The 17,206-nt window shown below is 36.7% G+C and overlaps 1 protein-coding gene and 1 pseudogene across 1 annotated transcript; both read left to right on the top strand.

Moving 5' to 3' along the window:
• The first annotated feature begins 3,434 nt into the window (after positions 1 to 3,434).
• On the top strand, positions 3,435 to 4,376 carry LOC136167424 (olfactory receptor 4A47-like). The gene has a single exon (XM_065935008.1). It carries the CDS (start codon positions 3,435 to 3,437, stop codon positions 4,374 to 4,376), a length of 942 nt encoding a protein of 313 aa, XP_065791080.1.
• Positions 4,377 to 15,395: 11,019 nt separating this feature from the next.
• Positions 15,396 to 16,904, top strand: LOC136167423 (olfactory receptor 4A47-like; annotated as a pseudogene).
• The last annotated feature ends 302 nt before the right edge of the window (positions 16,905 to 17,206 follow it).

Here is a 17,206-nt window from a genome sequence, read left to right as displayed (position 1 = left end):
GTTAATATAGATCTAGTTTGTTTCATTGCAAATGTAGTCATTTTTATTTTTAGATGATATTATAAATAGTATCGACCTTAATTACGCTTTCTAAGTGTTATTTCAATATAGGACATATTTTTGTTTTTCATCTTTACATAGTACATAATTTTCACAGTACGTCATTCATAATTTTAGTCTACATCCTGAAGGTTTTGACAAAATACAGACAGTTGTGTAATCACCATCATTTATCAATATGCAGAATCTTTCATCATCATGAATATGCCCTACATTCATGGACATGACACATTGCCTTCTGTGGCTGTCACCAAATCATTGGTGAGTGTCCTAGACAATCTATCTGGGCCTAGGGGTCCTCATCTGGTTTTGGCCCACAGATGAACAGAGAGGAACCCACATTGTCCCAGGTTGGTACCCTGGTGAATGAGGATGGTCCTGGTGCTGGCTAACTGGTGTCTGTTCTTGGGTCTCATCTCAGCTAGGGGTTCAAGAAGTCCTCTGATAGCCAGCCTGTTGGCTCATGGCTATGTTCTTGCCCAGCTGGCTGCTTGGCCTGGAGATTCCTAAGGTTTGTTTTGCCTGACTGCAGGCTGGGCCTGGCGCCCACCACTAAAAAGACAGAGGGAGGATCTCCATATGGTGTTTACCATTAGCAGTGTTCTTTTGATGGGCCACCTCTCCAAAATTGGTGCTGCCAACATCTATACCCCCAATATGAATTCCAAATTCCTCTTACCCCTCTGGGAATGTCTTCAAGTACATCTGACTCAGTCTCCATTCAAAATAGCTAGTTCTGAAAGAGGTCTTGTCTCTGTGTGACCTTTAAATCTGGAGTCTCTATTTCCCAAGACCTCTGGTTCTCATCAAAGTTAACCTCACTGACTTTCAGTGTCAAATGTTTTGGGCTCATCTTCCTAGTGCAGGACTTCTGGTATGAGTAGCTTAACATGGGGCTCAGACCCCTTTGCTCCTTCAGGGAACCTCTTCAACTGGATTATACGCTCATTTTGTATTGCCTACCCAAGATATGGAAGTTGCCTAGACACTATACTTGCCACTCCTACCTAACCCACAATGGCCCTTTTATATCTTTATTAATAGTGGAAATTTTCTGCCACTCATCAGGTCATTCTCAAAAATGGTCACTCTGCAAATAGTCGGAATTTCAATGTTCCCATGGGAAGACATGAATCCAGGGTCTTTCTATTGTACCACCTTTGCTACTCCACCCTAAATATCTGTCTTTTGTTTAGTAGTATCTTTGTATAGGGGCTTCCCTGGTGGCTCAGATGGTAAAGAATCTGCTTGCAATGCGGGAGACCTGGGTTCGATCCTTAGTGTGGTAAGATCCCCTGGAGGAGGGCATGCCAACCCACTCCAGTATTCTTGCCAGAGAATCCCCATGGAAAGAGGAGTCCATTGGGTCACAAAGAAGCCGGACGCAACCGCACAGCATGCATCTTTACATACAGATGTACTTTTAAAATTTAATGGAAAGTCCCAGTGAATTTAATTAAGAAATAATCAATATTGGATACATTCCAGTTCTAAAACATAATGTTAAATGTGGTTAGAAGGGATAAAAGGGATCTTTGTCTCTTTTGGGAAAATAGATGATGTTCTTTTAGGAACTGATGTAAAAGTTTCAGGAGGTCCTTTGTTAGGCTTAAAACATTGCACTAAAATATATGGAGGACTGCAGAAGAATTTTTCTCAAAATCTTAAGTAAACTAGTTTAGCTGTACCAGTGTGACAGAGTGAGAAGTGTTAAGCAATTCACTGAAATTTTTCTATCTTGAAGTTAAGAAAAATTTTATTAGAAATAAATTTTCCTGGAAATACCTTGCTGTTCTTCCTATATAAACATAGAATTTGCATAGCTTTCTGACAAATTATCTTAACATGGTAAACTTTTATTTTTTGGGTACTGTGGAATTTATTTTAAACAATCTAAAGTGCAAATAAAAACATTCTTCTGAGTAAATGGAAGAATCCATGGAAGAAATGAACAGATAGCTGAATGAAATCAAACATATCCTCAGATAATATTGCAACCTTTTGCCCTCTTTTGTCATATTGGATTAAAGAAAAATATCAAGGTCTTTAGGAATGATTTAAAAACTTTTCCTTCTGGTTTTCAATACTCTCCAACAAGGTAAGAATAATAGTAAGTGTTGGGAAACATGATTCACAATTATGGACTTTATTATGCAAGAATTTAAGCTGTTTTGAAACGTATCAAACTCAGTTTCCAATTCTTATTTTATCATGTAGAAATGTGTCCCCTTAGCAAAATTAAAGGAGTATTCTTAGCCTTAGCTTCATCAACTGGGAAAATGTGATTATGGATTTGTTACTGTAAGTATTAATTGCTACACATAAATTTAATAGAATAAGAATTTTGAGCAGTTGAGTGATATAACTGGAACAAGATTTAAAGAATATAATTTGAGCTGCTTCAAGAGAACAAATTGGTGGACAACCCTCCGTATCACCCCTCCCCTGCAAAAAAAAAAAATGGAAAAAAGTGGCAGGAGGTTACTGTTCTGGACCAGGAAAAATAAGGGGAAGGGAATGATCACATTTGTGATATATTTTGAAAATATAATTAACTATATTTGATATAGTTATCAGTAAATAATATGAGAACAAAAAGAGAAGGATAACATGGTGCAAAGCTTTGCCTGAACAATCACACTGAAGGGTGATCACTTTTAGCAAGATGGGGGACATCTTTTATATTGTAGAAAATTTTGTGTTATATGTACTAAATTGATGTCTAACTATAAATATTCAAAATTGAAAGTGCTGCTTATATTAAAATGAGGATAGAGATAGGGGCTGGAGACACAAAATTGGACTGCCTCAGTATTCATTGTTTTGGAGGAATATCTAGCTAGAAACTCTAAGAAAGTAGTCTCAGGCAGTTTTGAGACAATTCTAGACAATGACTTAACAAAGAATATGTTAGCTTAAGTGGTTTTCTAATGTTATACTTTTGTGTCTTTGTAAATGATATACTTTTCCTGTAATTCCTTTCCCATCTTTTTTTGTTATTTTACTTTCCCTTTAAAACCCAGTTAAGTCATTGCTGCTCCTGGGAAGACATCTCTGATTCTAGTCTGATTGATATATTTCTACTCTGTGATATTTAGCCTTATGAGAGTATCTTTACCATGGCACCTATTATGTGTGTCTGCAATTTTCTGGTTCCTCATTCTGTGTCATATCACTGAGTCTAAAGAACTATGAGTGATTCAACCTGGGCATCACAATGTCTATGATCCACTGGACACAAGCAGATACTGTAAACACATTTTTTGATTGAAAGGATAAATAGAAGACAGGTTTTTAGTACATTTAAAACCTTTCCCCTTTGTTTTGTAGGTAAACTGCTTCTAATATGTGAAGTCAGCTCCTGTCCAGAATAGATGGGACCAAGAAGTAATGTAACTTACTTTGTCCTCCTGGGCCTCACACAGAATCCAAAGGAGCAGAAAATCCTTTTTGTTATGTTCTTGCTTTTCTACATTTTGACAGTGGTGGGCAACCTGCTCATTATTGTGACAATAACTGTCAGTAAGACCCTGAACTCACCGCTGTATTTTTTTCTTGCCAGTTTATCATTTATGGATGCTGCTTATTCCTCTTCTATAACCCCCAGACTGATTTCAGACTTGCTTTTTGAGGTAAATATCATAACTTTTGAATCTTGTATGACTCAGATGTTTATAGATCATTTTTTTGGTGGATCCGAGGTCTTCCTTCTGCTGGTGATGGCCTATGACCGCTATGTGGCCATCTGTAAGCCCTTGCATTATTTGGTGATCATGAGGCAAAGGGTGTGTGTTGTGCTACTGGTGGTGTCCTGGGTTGGAGGCTTTTTGCACTCAATAATTCAACTTAGCACTGTTTATGGGCTCCCATTCTGTGGCCCCAATGTAATTGATCACTTTACATGTGACATGTACCCCTTATTGAAACTTGTCTGTACTGACACCTATGTCATTGGCATCTTAGTGTTGGCCAATGGAGGACTGATCTGCTTTATCATCTTTCTGCTCTTACTCATCTCCTATGGAGTCATCCTGCACTCTCTGAAGAACCTGAGTCAGGAAGGGAGGCAGAAAGCCCTCCAGACCTGCGGTTCCCACATCACTGTGGTTGTCTGCTTCTTTGTTCCCTGTATTTTCACATATTTAAGACCAGCTACAACCTTCCCAATTGACAAATCATTGAGCGTGTTTTATACAGTCATTACCCCCATGCTGAACCCATTAATCTACAGTCTAAGAAATTCTGAGATGACTAATGCTATGAAGAAACTCTGGAGAAAAAAAGCAGATCAAATCAAGTTAGTTCATTACCCATAATGATTTCAGTAACTTAGCAAGAGGGCCAATCTTCCAGAAAGTCAAAGTCTTCATAAATCTGATTAAATTTTTCCTCCTCTCACAATGAATTAAGTTAATCATAAATAAGGAATGAACTATACATTCATGCTTTCATTGACAATTTCTTTGCTCATATGTAAACTGTGTAACATCTTGTGTACCACTTTGTCTAAATAGGTGGGTCGTTTATAACAGAAAATTGTTTCCATTTACAATAGAGAGCAATTAAAATTATGTAGCAAATGAGTTAATTAAATTTTTATGGGGTTACACTAATTTTAAATTGATTTCCAATTTTGCTTTTATTGCTTTCTCATTGTTAGTTTTGTTTCACATCAGAATTTTGTATATTATCTTTATTGTACTTGCTAAAATATTTAATTCTCTATAGATCCTCATCTATTCAATTTCATTTACTTTACACATATAACTAAATGTGATAATTTAAGTTTTAAATAACTTAAATATGATGAGCATTTTAAGAAGTATTAAAAATAGGAGCCAAGCAAACTGTAATAGTGTAGAATACACCTCTTACCAATCCCACACCCAATGTCTCTCAGTCCCCCCAGTTTCAGTCACTGTACACTGTTTCTGAGATTCTTCAAATAATAACTTTGCAAATAAATGCATATTTTCATATATGAATGTGTTCACTTAGCTCTATAAATTTTGTATTTGTCTTCTCAGTCTCTGGAATATATTCTATATAGACATACCAGTCTATATAGATATAAGTCATTCTAGTTTCACAATCCTGCTTAACTGCTTTTTACTGGATCGTGTCTGACTCTTTGTGGTCCTCTGGACTGTACAGTCCATGAAAATCTCTGAGCCAGATAACTGGGTTGGGTAGCCATTCCCTTCTCCAGGGGATCTTCCCAACCCAGGGACTGAACCCAGGTCTCCCACATTGCAGGCAAATTCTTTACCACCTAAGCCACCAAGGAAGTCCAACTTCTTTTTAAAGATACACTAAAATTTAGGTACTAAGTCCTTTTCAGGTTTTGCAAAACAGTCTTTTTGATATTTTGTAAATATGAATCCTACAAGTGGAATTGTTTATTTAGCTGGTATATATGTCTGCAATATTTATGTTCCTGCACGCAGGATAAGTTGGTTCAGTCATGTCTGATTCTTTGATACTCTAAGGACTGTAGTCCTCCAGGCTCCTCTATACCTGAGCCTGGAGGAGCAAGACAAGCAAGAATACAGGAGTGGGTGGCCACTCACTTCTCCAGGGTATCTTCCTGACCACGGGGTGGAACCTGTGTCTCTTATGTCTCCAGCATTGGCAGGCAGGTTCTTTACCACTAGCACCATCATTTATGTTGGTAGTTACTGCTAAAATGCTATCCATGAGCTTTTATCACACTCATTCCGCCTCTAATTCTGAAAAATTGTTTGACCATATTCTTAAAAAACACTACTTGGAAAACGTTTGTGGTATTTGAAAACCAGATTAAATAAATTGTGTTTCATTTACATACTTTAATTATAAAAATATATGTAATTGAATTTGGACATCTATTCACTGTTTAAAGTGGTTTGTATTCATTTTCATGTACTGCTTATCAATGAATATCACATTTTATTTTTATTGCTGATATTTTCCAAATTGATCTTAATGATTTAATTATATACTAAGGAAATTAGCAACAACAGACTGGTTCCAAATCAAGAAAGTAGTATATCAAGGGTGTATATTGTCATTCTGCTTATTTAAACTTTACGAAGAGCAAATCATCCAAAATGTCAGGCTGGATGGAGCACAAGCTGGAATCAAGATTGCCCGGAGAAATATCAATAACCACAGACATGCAGATGACACTACCCTTATGGCAGAAAGTGAAGAAAAACCAAAGAGCCTCTTGAAGAAAGTGAAAGAGGAGAGTGAAAAAGTTGGCTTAAAACTCAACATTCAAAAATCTAAGATCATGGCACCTGGACCCATCACTTCATGGCAAATAAATGGGCAAACAGTGGAAACAGTGAGATACTTTATTTTCTAGGTCTCCAAAATCACTGCAGATGGTAACTGCAGCCATGACATTAAAAGACACTTGCTCCTTGGAAGAAAATCTATGAGTAACCTAGACAGATATTAAAAAGCAGAGACGTTGCTTTGCCAACAAAGGTCCATCTAGTCAAAGCTATGGTTTTTCCAGCAGTCATGTATGGATGTGAGAATTGGACTATAAAGAAAGTTGAGTACCGAAGAATCGATGCTTTTGAACTGTGGTATTGGAGAAGACTCTTGAGAGTCCCTTGGACTGCAAGGAGATCCAACCAGTCAATCCTAAAAGAAATAAGTCTTGAATATTCATTGAAAGGACTGATGCTGAAGCTGACACTCCAATAATTTGGCCACCTAATGCAAAGAGCTGACTCATTTGAAAAGACTCTGATGCTGGGAAAGATTGAGGGCAGGAGGAGAAGGGGATGACATAGGATGAGATGGTTGGATGGTATCCCTGACTCAGTGGACAGGAGTTTGGGTAGGCTCCGAGAGTTGGTGTTGGACAGGCAGGCCTGGCGTGCTGCAGTTCTTGGAGTCACAACGAGTCAGACACGGCTGATCGATTGAACTGAACTGACTGCAATCTAGTAATTTTCTTTGATTAATTGTGTTTTTCAAGTGTTTGTTGCTTCAGTTCAGGAAATGTTTTGTTTTCCATTTTACATAATATGTATAATCTTCCCAAAGCATCATTCATTCTTTTCAGTCTATGTTGTGCAAGTGACAAAATATGTACAGTTGTGTAATCACCATAATTAATAAACAGAACATTTCATCACAGTGAATATTTCCTCATTCACCTTTGGAGTCACTTCCTCCCTTCACTTTTAGTTTCTGGCAGACAATGATCCATCTCTATATTTATATTTTTATCTCATTCAGAATGTTATATAAATAGAATCACATATTATATATTTTAAAATTTTCCTCCTTGCTTTAGTGAAGTATAATTGGTAAATTAAAATATTATATAGAATATATACAATTGATGATTTCATATACATTGTTAAATCACTACAGTAAACTTTACTTAACACAACTATCATCTCAAATAATCACCTTTTTTGTTTTTCTTTTGGTAAGACCCCATAAAATCTACTGTCAGTGGATTTCAAGTATATGCTGTCTTCATTTGCTCAGTCATGTCCAACTCTTTGCTACCCCATGGACTGTAGCCCATCAGGATCCTCTATCCATAGGATTTTCCATTCAAGAATACTGGAGTGGGCTGCCATTTCCTACTCCAGGAGATCTTCCTGACCTAAGGATCTGATTGACATCTCAGGTCTCCTGCACTGGCAGACAGATTCCTTTACTTCTGTGCCACTTGGGAAGCCCCAGGTATACATTATTATATTATTAAGTATAGCCAATGTGTTATATATTAATCCCAGGTCTTATTCATCTTGTAACTGCAATTTTATAACCTTTCACAAACATCTTCCCATTTATACCACCATTCAGCCCTGGCATACTTTCTGCTCCATTATTTGACTTTTTTAGATTACACATGTGAGATAATACAATAGCTGCCTTTCTGTATCTGGTTTATTTATTTATTTATTTTTATATCCTTCAGGTTCACTCAAACCTCCAAAGACCGAATTTCTTCCTCTTTAATGAGTCAGTAATATTCCATTGTTTCAGTCAGTCAGATCAGTCACTCAGTCATGTCTCACTCCTTGTGACCCCATGGACTGCAGCACACCAGGCTTCCCTGTTCATCACCAACTCCCAGAGTTTACTCAAACTCATGTCCATTGAGTTTGTGATGGCATCCAACCATCTCATCCTCTGTTGTTAACTTTTCCTCCCGCCTTCAATCTTCATCAGCATCAGGGTCTTTTCAAATGATTCTATTCTTCAGAGGTGGCCAAAGTATTGGAGTTTCAGCTTCAGCATCAGTCCTTCCAATGAATATTCAGGACTCATTTCCTTTAAGATTGACTGGTTGGATCTCCTTGCAGTCCAAGGGACTCTCAAGAGTCTTCTCCAACACCACAGTTCAAAAGCATTGATTCTTTGGTGCTCAGTTTTCTTTATGTTCCAACTCTCACATCCATACGTGACTACTGGAAAACCATAACCTTGACTAGATGGACTTTTGTTGGCAAAGTAATGTCTCTGCATCGTTTATATATACTCTATTTCTTTGTATATGTTCTTAGGTTTTTTCTATCTTGGTTTGTGAATAATGCTTCAAATAATATGGGTGTGTAGATAAATCACAGTTCCTGATTTTGTTCTTCTGCATATATTCAGTTTTCCCAACACATTGAAGAGAATTTCCTTTCCCCATACTCTATTCTTGGACCCATATTTTAAAATAAGTTAGCTATATATGGATGGATTTATTTCTGAACTTTCTATTCTGTTCACTAATTTGTGTGTGTTTTTGTGTCAGCCCCTTACTGTTTTGACTAGTAAAGTTTTGGAATGTATCTTGGAATAAGGAATTGTGATGTCTCTAGCTTCATTCTGCTTTCTCCTGAGTAGGATCTTACGAATTTTTATTTTTATTTTTTTAAGATTTAGCAATCATTTGATGAAACTGAACAAGTCTAACATCTCTGATCTCTTTTTTTAGTATAATTTTATTTACTTATTTAATTTTGCTGTACTTGGTCTTCATTGCTGCATGGGCTTTTCTTTTGTGGTGAGTTGGGGCTACTCTCTAGATGAAGTGCTGGCTTCTCTTTGCTGTCACATCTCTTGTTGCAGGACATGGGCTCTAGAGTGTACAGTCTTCAGTAGCTGTGGCACACGGGCTCAGTATTTGCAGCTCCCAGGCTCAAAAGCACAGGCTCAGTATTGTGGCACATGGGTTTGGTTGCTCCATGGCATGTGGGATTTTCCAGGCTCAGGGATGGAACCGTGTCTTCTGCATTGGTAGGTGGATTCTTTATCACTGAGCCACCAGGGAAGCCCAGGCTCTTGTGAATTTTATGATTGTTTTTACATTCCTAGTAAAAATTGCATTGGTATCAATTATACTTCAATTAAATAATTTCAAACAAAAACCCATTGGACTTTTGATAAGGATTGTATTGAATCTGTGATTTGTCTGCTGTGTCCATTTTAACAATATTTTTCTTCCAATTTATGAACATGGGGTACCTTTCCATTTATTTGCACCTTTAATTTCTTTTATTTATGCCATATTTTTCAGTGCACAAATTGCTTACCTTCTTTGTTAAATTTATTCCTAAAAATTTATTCTTTCTGATACCATTGTAAATGAGATTTTTTTCTTTTGTATAATTCATTGTTTCTACATGCAATCGAAACTAATTTATGTCAGTTGATTTTTATCCTACAATTTTCTTGAATTTCTTTTATTAGATGCAGTTTTCTTGGCATTTTCATTATGTAACATTATGTCTACCATGCAGTCTTTAAATATGACTCCTTGCTCTTGGTATCATGCATTTGAGGTTTATGTGTATGAATGGGACTATCAATAGTCCATTTATTTGATTGGTATATATTATTCCATTTTATGGATGTATCTCAGTTCATTTATCCTTTTCTTAAGTAAGACATATTTTGATTGTTTTTAGCAATTTGAAATCATGCATAAATTTTCAAAAAGTAGTCATGTATAGTTATTAAAAAATCAGAAAAAAATATGAAATAACTACTTTCAAAATGCTAGCTATCAGGAAAAATTTACAATGATCACTCAGAGATGGAGAAAAAACAAGTTTATCTGTAGGCTTTTTCCAGTTTACCACCTTTAACAGTTTTCAAGTTGTGGTATAAGAAGTGTTACGTCAGAGGATCCTGGTAGACTGCTTGAGTTCAGAAGTGAAGTTGAGGGTCTGAGAATACAAAGGCAGCTAGAATACTGAGAGTAGAATACTGCAGAGGATAGACCTATAGACCTGGGGGTGGGAGAGAGAGAGAGAGAGAGTGAGGGAAGGAATTCTGGAAACCTGCAGAGGATTCCCCTCAGCTTCAGTGGTAGAATATGAGGAAACTGTCTAAAGCTGGGGAAAGAATTACCCAGATGATTTAGAGATAAGAGTGGTTGGCGCAAAGTAATCTTGCGAAAGAAGAATGGAACTGGAGGAATCAACCTGCCTTACTTCAGACTCTACTACAAAGCCACAGTCATCAAGACAGTATGGTACTGGCACAAAGACAGAAATATAGATCAATGGAATAGAATAGAAAGCCCAGAGATAAATCCACGAACCTATGGACACCTCATCTTTGACAAAGGAGGCAAGGATATACAATGGAAAAAAGACAATCTCTTTAACAAGTGGTGCTGGGAAAACTGGTCAACCACTTGTAAAAGAATGAAACTAGAACACTTTCTAACACCATACACAAAAATAAACTCAAAATGGATTAAAGATCTAAATGTAAGACCAGAAACTATAAAACTCCTAGAGGAGAACATAGGCAAAACACTCTCCAACATAAATCACAGCAAGATCTTCTATGACCCACCTCCCAGAATATTGGAAATAAAAGCAAAAATAAACAAATGGGACCTAATGAAAATTAAAAGCTTTTGCACAACAAAGGAAACTATAAGCAAGGTGAAAAGACAGCCCTCAGATTGGGAGAAAATAATAACAAATGAGGAAACAGACAAAGGATTAATCTCAAAAATATACAAGCAACTCCTGAAGCTCAATTCCAGAAAAATAAACGACCCAATCAAAAAATGGGCCAAAGAACTAAACAGACATTTCTCCAAAGAAGACATACAGATGGCTAACAAACACATGAAAAGATGCTCAACATCACTCATCATCAGAGAAATGCAAATCAAAACCACAATGAGGTACCATTACACGCCAGTCAGGATGGCTGCTATCCAAAAGTCTACAAGCAATAAATGCTGGAGAGGGTGTGGAGAAAAGGGAACCCTCTTACACTGTTGGTGGGAATGCAAACTAGTACAGCCACTATGGAAAACAGTGTGGAGATTTCTTAAAAAACTGGAAATAGAACTGCCATATGACCCAGCAATACCACTTCTAGGCATACACACCGAGGAATCCAGATCTGAAAGAGACACGTGCACCCCAATGTTCATTGCAGCACTGTTTATAATAGCCAGGACATGGAAGCAACCCAGATGCCCATCAGCAGATGAATGGATAAGGAAGCTGTGGTACATATACACCATGGAATATTACTCAGCCGTTAAAAAGAATTCATTTGAATCAGTTCTAATGAGATGGATGAAACTGGAGCCCATTATACAGAGTGAAGTAAGCCAGAAAGATAAAGAACATTACAGTATACTAACACATATATACGGAATTTAGATAGATGGTGGCGATAACCCTATATGCAAAACAGAAAAAGAGACACAGAAGTACAGAACAGACTTTTGAACTCTGGGGGAGAACGTGAGGGTGGGATGTTTTGAAAGATCAGCATGTATATTATCTATGGTGAAACGGACCACCAGCCCAGGTGGGATACATGAGTCAGGTGCTCGGGCCTGGTGCACTGGGAGGACCCTGAGGAGTCGGGTGGGGAGGGAGGTGGGAGGGGGGATCGGGATGGGGAATACGTGTAACTATATGGCTGATTCATGTCAATGTATGACAAAACCCACTGAAATGTTGTAAAGTGATTGGCCTCCAACTAATAAAATAATATTTAAAAAAAAAAAAATAAAAAAAAATAAAAGTCAAAAAAAAAAAAAAAAAAAAAAAGAGTGGTTGGCGCTCACACTGGGCCAGGAATAGTGCACCTTCTCATCAGATGAGAAACCTTATAGTTCACAGGGCCAGTATATTGATCTCCTTCTCATTATGTGTTATCCTTTGTAATTTCTTCTTATACCCTTTGTCTTAAAGTCTATTTTGTTTGCTACAAATATTGCTACCTTGACCCTTTTTTTTGCTTCTCTTTTCTTGGGATATCTTTTTCCTTCCTCACTCTTTCATTCTATATTGTGTTTTCATGTCTAATGGGTCTTTTATAAACAGCTTATATATAGGTCTTTTTGTGTTCATTCAGTTATTCTGTGTCTTTGAAGCATTTAGTTCAGATATATTTAGAGTAATGATTGATAGGTATGTAAGCTCTTTCATTTTGTTAATTGTAGTTGACTTATCTTTGTAGCTCATTTTTAGCTTATCTGCCCTTGTGATTTGATAACTACCTTTATTTCTATGTTTAGATTGTTGCTTCATTTGTCTGTGTGTATCTATTAAATGGACTTCCCTGATAGTTCAGTTGGTAAAGAATCCACCTGCAATGCAGGACACCTCGGTTTGATCCCTGGGTTGGGAAAATCACCTGGAGAAGGGAAAGACAACCCATTCCAGTTTTCTGGCCTGGAGAATTCCATGGGGTGTATGTTTTATGGGGTCACAAAGAGTAATCTATTAAATAATTTAATTATCTATTAAATAAACTTGTGTATAGTTAAACTTGTTAAGTTCAACTGTATTTTAACTATCGTGAATTTTTATATCTTTTTGTTTTGTGTATCCCTTAATTACTTATGAACATATAGATGAATTTTCTAATTTTTCTAGTAAACTTCTTACTATCTTCATAAGTGGTTGGTCTACTACCTCTCTGCCTTTAATCTACGTTTGAATTTTCCAATGAGATTTTTCTGTTTATGATTTTTACATTGCTAGTTGTGGCCTTTTTTTAAGAAAAAAATGTTTTGTTTATAGAAGTCCCTTTACTATTTCTTATAAATCTAGTTTCATGGTGCTGAACTTTCTGAACCTTATTTTGCCTGTTAAACTTGAGTTCTCATTCAAATCTGAATAAAGCCTTGTCTAGCAGTTTGTTCTGGATTGTAGGTTTTCCCCTTTCATTATTTTCAATAATTAGCTTTTTATATCTGAGTTAATGATATAATGTTTATATATTTGACCAAATGACAAGGCAGAATGAAGTTGTAAATACAAAGAATGTAAAACACATAATAAACTAATCTTTCATGAAACAAAATGATTGGACTGACATTTTGCTTTTGCCTGGCAAGAGTCTCAGCGTGGTTCTTAAGCTGTATCTTTTTCTCCATGTTACATCTTTCTGGGGCTTCCCTGGTAACTCAGTGGTAAAGAATATGCCTGCAGTGCATTAGCCGCAGGAGATGTGGGTTTGATCCCTGGGTCAGGGTGATCCCCTGGGGGAGGGCATGGAAACCCACTTCAGTATTTTGCCTTGAGAATCCCATGGACAGAGAAGCCTGGCAGGGCCCATAGGGTCGCAAAGAGTCAGACACAACTGAAGTGACTGAGCACACACATCTTTCTGACCCTAATTCTGTGATTTGGTTTAGTAGTACTTTCACACACAGATGTACTTTTACAATTTACTGGAAAATCCCAGTGAATTTAATTAAGAAAGAATCAGTCCTGGACACATTCCAGTTCTAAGATTTAATGATAAGTGTGGCTACAAGGGATAACATATCCAATATTGTTCTCTTCTATTGGGAAAAAATGATGCCCTTTAAAAAACTAATGGGCTCTTTGTTAGGCTTAACACAATACATTATTTGCTTTTAATATAAATTTATTTATTTTAATTGGAGGTTAATTACTTTAAAATATTGTAGTGTTTTTGCCATACATTGACATGAATCCACCACGGGTGTACATGTGTTCCCCATCCTGAACCCCCCTCCTACCTCCCTCCCCATCCCATCCCTCTGAGTCATCCCAGTGTACCAGCCCCCAGCACCGTGTCTCATGCATTGAACCTGGACTGGCAACTCATTTCACATGTGATAATATACATGTTTCAATTCCATCCTCCCAAATCATCCCTTCCTCGCCCTCTCCCACAGAGTCTAAAAGACTGCTCTATATATTAAAACATACACACACACAAGAAAGTCTCTTAAAATCTAAAGTCAAGCAGTCTGGCCCTACCAACATGATAGAGTGAGAAAGGCTGAACTATAGACTACCCCCCCCCCATTTTGAAGTTAATAGGAATAGAAGTCATTAGAGATAAATTTCCCTGGGAAATCGCTAGTTGCTATCTTCCTGTGTAAACGGAGGTTTTGTTTGCCTTTTTGATAAATTATTCTAACATTTTGTTTTTTTGCATGTGCCTTGGAATATCTTTAAAAAAATCTGTAATGTAAATAGAAGTATTCTTATGAATAACCAGAAGAATTCATGGAGGAAATGAACAGTTAGCTGAGTGAAATAAAATATTTCCTCAAGTAAAAATGTAATTTTGCTCCCTCGGTTGCCAAACTGAATGAAGAACAATTCTAGGTGTTTAAGAATAACTTAAAGAGTCTTACTTCATATTGTAAGTTTCCACAAAGTAAGACTAAGGAAATGGTGGGAACCAGGATTCACAATTTTGTTTCTTTCTTTTGTTGTGTTAAAATTAAATCATTTTGAAATAAATCATATATAGGTTCCAAGTCTAGCTTTATTACTTAAAATGTGTGTCATTAAGAAAATTAATAAGATATTCTTAGATTCAGCTTTGTCAATGATAAAATGGTGATTATAGTATATTTACTGTAAATGTCAACTGTGGTACATTAAATTGTGAGAGCATGATTACAAGTCACTATAAGCGTTCTAAGGAATTGAGTGACATAACTGAAAGAAGTTTTAAAACATATAATTTGAGATGTTTTAGGAGAACAAATTGTTGGAGGCCAGAAGAAAAGTGGAGAGACATGTCAGGAGGCTATTGCAGTGGACCAGGAAGAAAATAAGGGAAAAGGAATGACTAAATTTGTGATATATTTTGAAAGTAGAGACAGGAGACTTTGACAAAAATAAAAATATGGAAATGAAAAGGAAGTGAAGAACTCAGTAAGATTTTCTGTCTGAGTGGTTCCATTGAAGGTGGTACCATTTAATGAGATGGGAAATACCTCTTTACTGTGGAAAATTAAAACTTTTTATTATATATACTAAATTGATATCCAACTACTGATGTCCCAAATTGGAGATATAGCATATCATAATTTGATAATATGTGTAGAGGTTGGGGCTGAGACAACAATGGTTGGCATCAATATTTATTGGTCAGGAAATGTGGAGCATCCTGGTAATAACCCTCCGAAAGAGATTTCAGTGAGTCCTTTGACAGTCCAGGACAGAGTTTCAGGTATTCTCACTGAATGTGTGAATTAGCTTATGTGGGTCTCAAGTATGTAAGCTTTATAACACTATAAGTGATGTATCTTTCCATAGAATTTCCTTCCTATCTTTACTCATTCTTTCGTTTTTCCTTTAAAACTCAGCAAAGCTGTTGCTTCCTCTAGGAAGCCTTTTCTGATTCCAGTTTACCTGATATATTCCTACACTGTGATCCCTAGCATCCTATGAATATTCTTAAAATGGCATGCATTATATCAATATGGAATTTTTCATCCTGTCATATATTAATAAAGGCAGAGAGCTATGCCTTATTCAACTTGGTAATCACAATATCTATGACACATTGAACACAAATAAATTCTTACACATTCTTCTAATTGAATGAATAAATAAAATATTAAACTTATAATGTATGTAAAAGTTTTCCTCCTTTTCTTTATAGGTAAGCAGCTTCTAATAAGTGAAGAGGTCTGCTTCTGTACAGACTAGATGGAACCAGGAAGCAATATAACTTATTTTATCTTCCTGAGCCTCGTATAGAACCCAAAGGAGAAGAAAGTCCTTCCTGTTATATTCTTATTTTTCTACATTTTAACTATGGTTGGCAACATTCTCATTGTACTGACTGTAACTGTCAGTAAGACCCTGAACTCACCTATGTATTTCTTTCTTGCTAGTTTATCGTTTTTAGACCTAATTTATTTCTCTTCTATCTCCCCCAGGTTGAGTTCAGATTTGTTCTTTGAGAAAAATACTATATCCTTTAAATCTTGCATGAATCAGCTTTTTGTAGGGCACTTTTTTTGTGGATCAGAGATCATCCCTCTGTTGGTGATGGCCTATGACCGCTATGTGGCCATCTGTAAGCCCCTCCATTGTTTGGTGATCATGAGGTAGAGGGTGTGTGCTGTGATGCTGGTGCTGTCCTGGGTTGGAGGTTTCCTCCACTCACTAGTTCAACTTAGCACTGTTTTTGGGCTCCCATTCTGTGGCCCCAATGTCATTGATCACTTTATGTGTGACATGTACCCCTTATTGGAACTCGTCTGTACTGACACCTATGTCATTGGCATCTTAGTTGTGACCAACGGTGGACTGATGTGCATTATTTTTTTTCTGCTCTTACTCGTCTCCTATGGAGTCATCCTGCACTCTCTGAAGAACCTGAGTCAGGAAGGGAGGTGGAAAGCCCTCCAGACCTGTGGTTCCCACGTCACTGTGGTTTTCTGTTTCTTTGTTCCCTGTATTTTCATGTATGCGAGGCCTGCTAAGATCTTTCCCACTGACAAATCGTTGAGCGTGTTTTATACAGTCATAACCCCCATGCTGAACCCATTAAACTACACTCTGAGAAACTCAGAGATGATGGATGCTATGAGGCTACTCTGGAGGAAAAGAAAGGGAAATTAACTATTGAATAAGTTCATTATCCATCATGAAGAAAATAAATTAGCATTTGGTCAAATTCCCAAAGTTCAATATCTTCATAAATCTGATGCAAACTGTTCCTGTCTTTAAAGGATTTACAGTAATTATTATTGAAGAATAAGCTACATGTTCATGTGATTTATAATAGTTTCCCTGGAAGAATGTAAACTGTATAATATTTGGTTTATCATTGCACCTGGAAAGATGGAATATCTTTACAGTAGAGAGTCAATAGTAATACATAATGAAGCAATCAGCATTTTCATACTATTACAGTAACTATT

Source organism: Muntiacus reevesi, chromosome 4 (assembly GCF_963930625.1).
Source record: "Muntiacus reevesi chromosome 4, mMunRee1.1, whole genome shotgun sequence".
NCBI classification, from domain to species: domain Eukaryota; kingdom Metazoa; phylum Chordata; class Mammalia; order Artiodactyla; family Cervidae; genus Muntiacus; species Muntiacus reevesi.
Note: the sequence above shows the minus strand (reverse complement) of the source record. Positions and strands in the feature narration are given on the sequence as shown.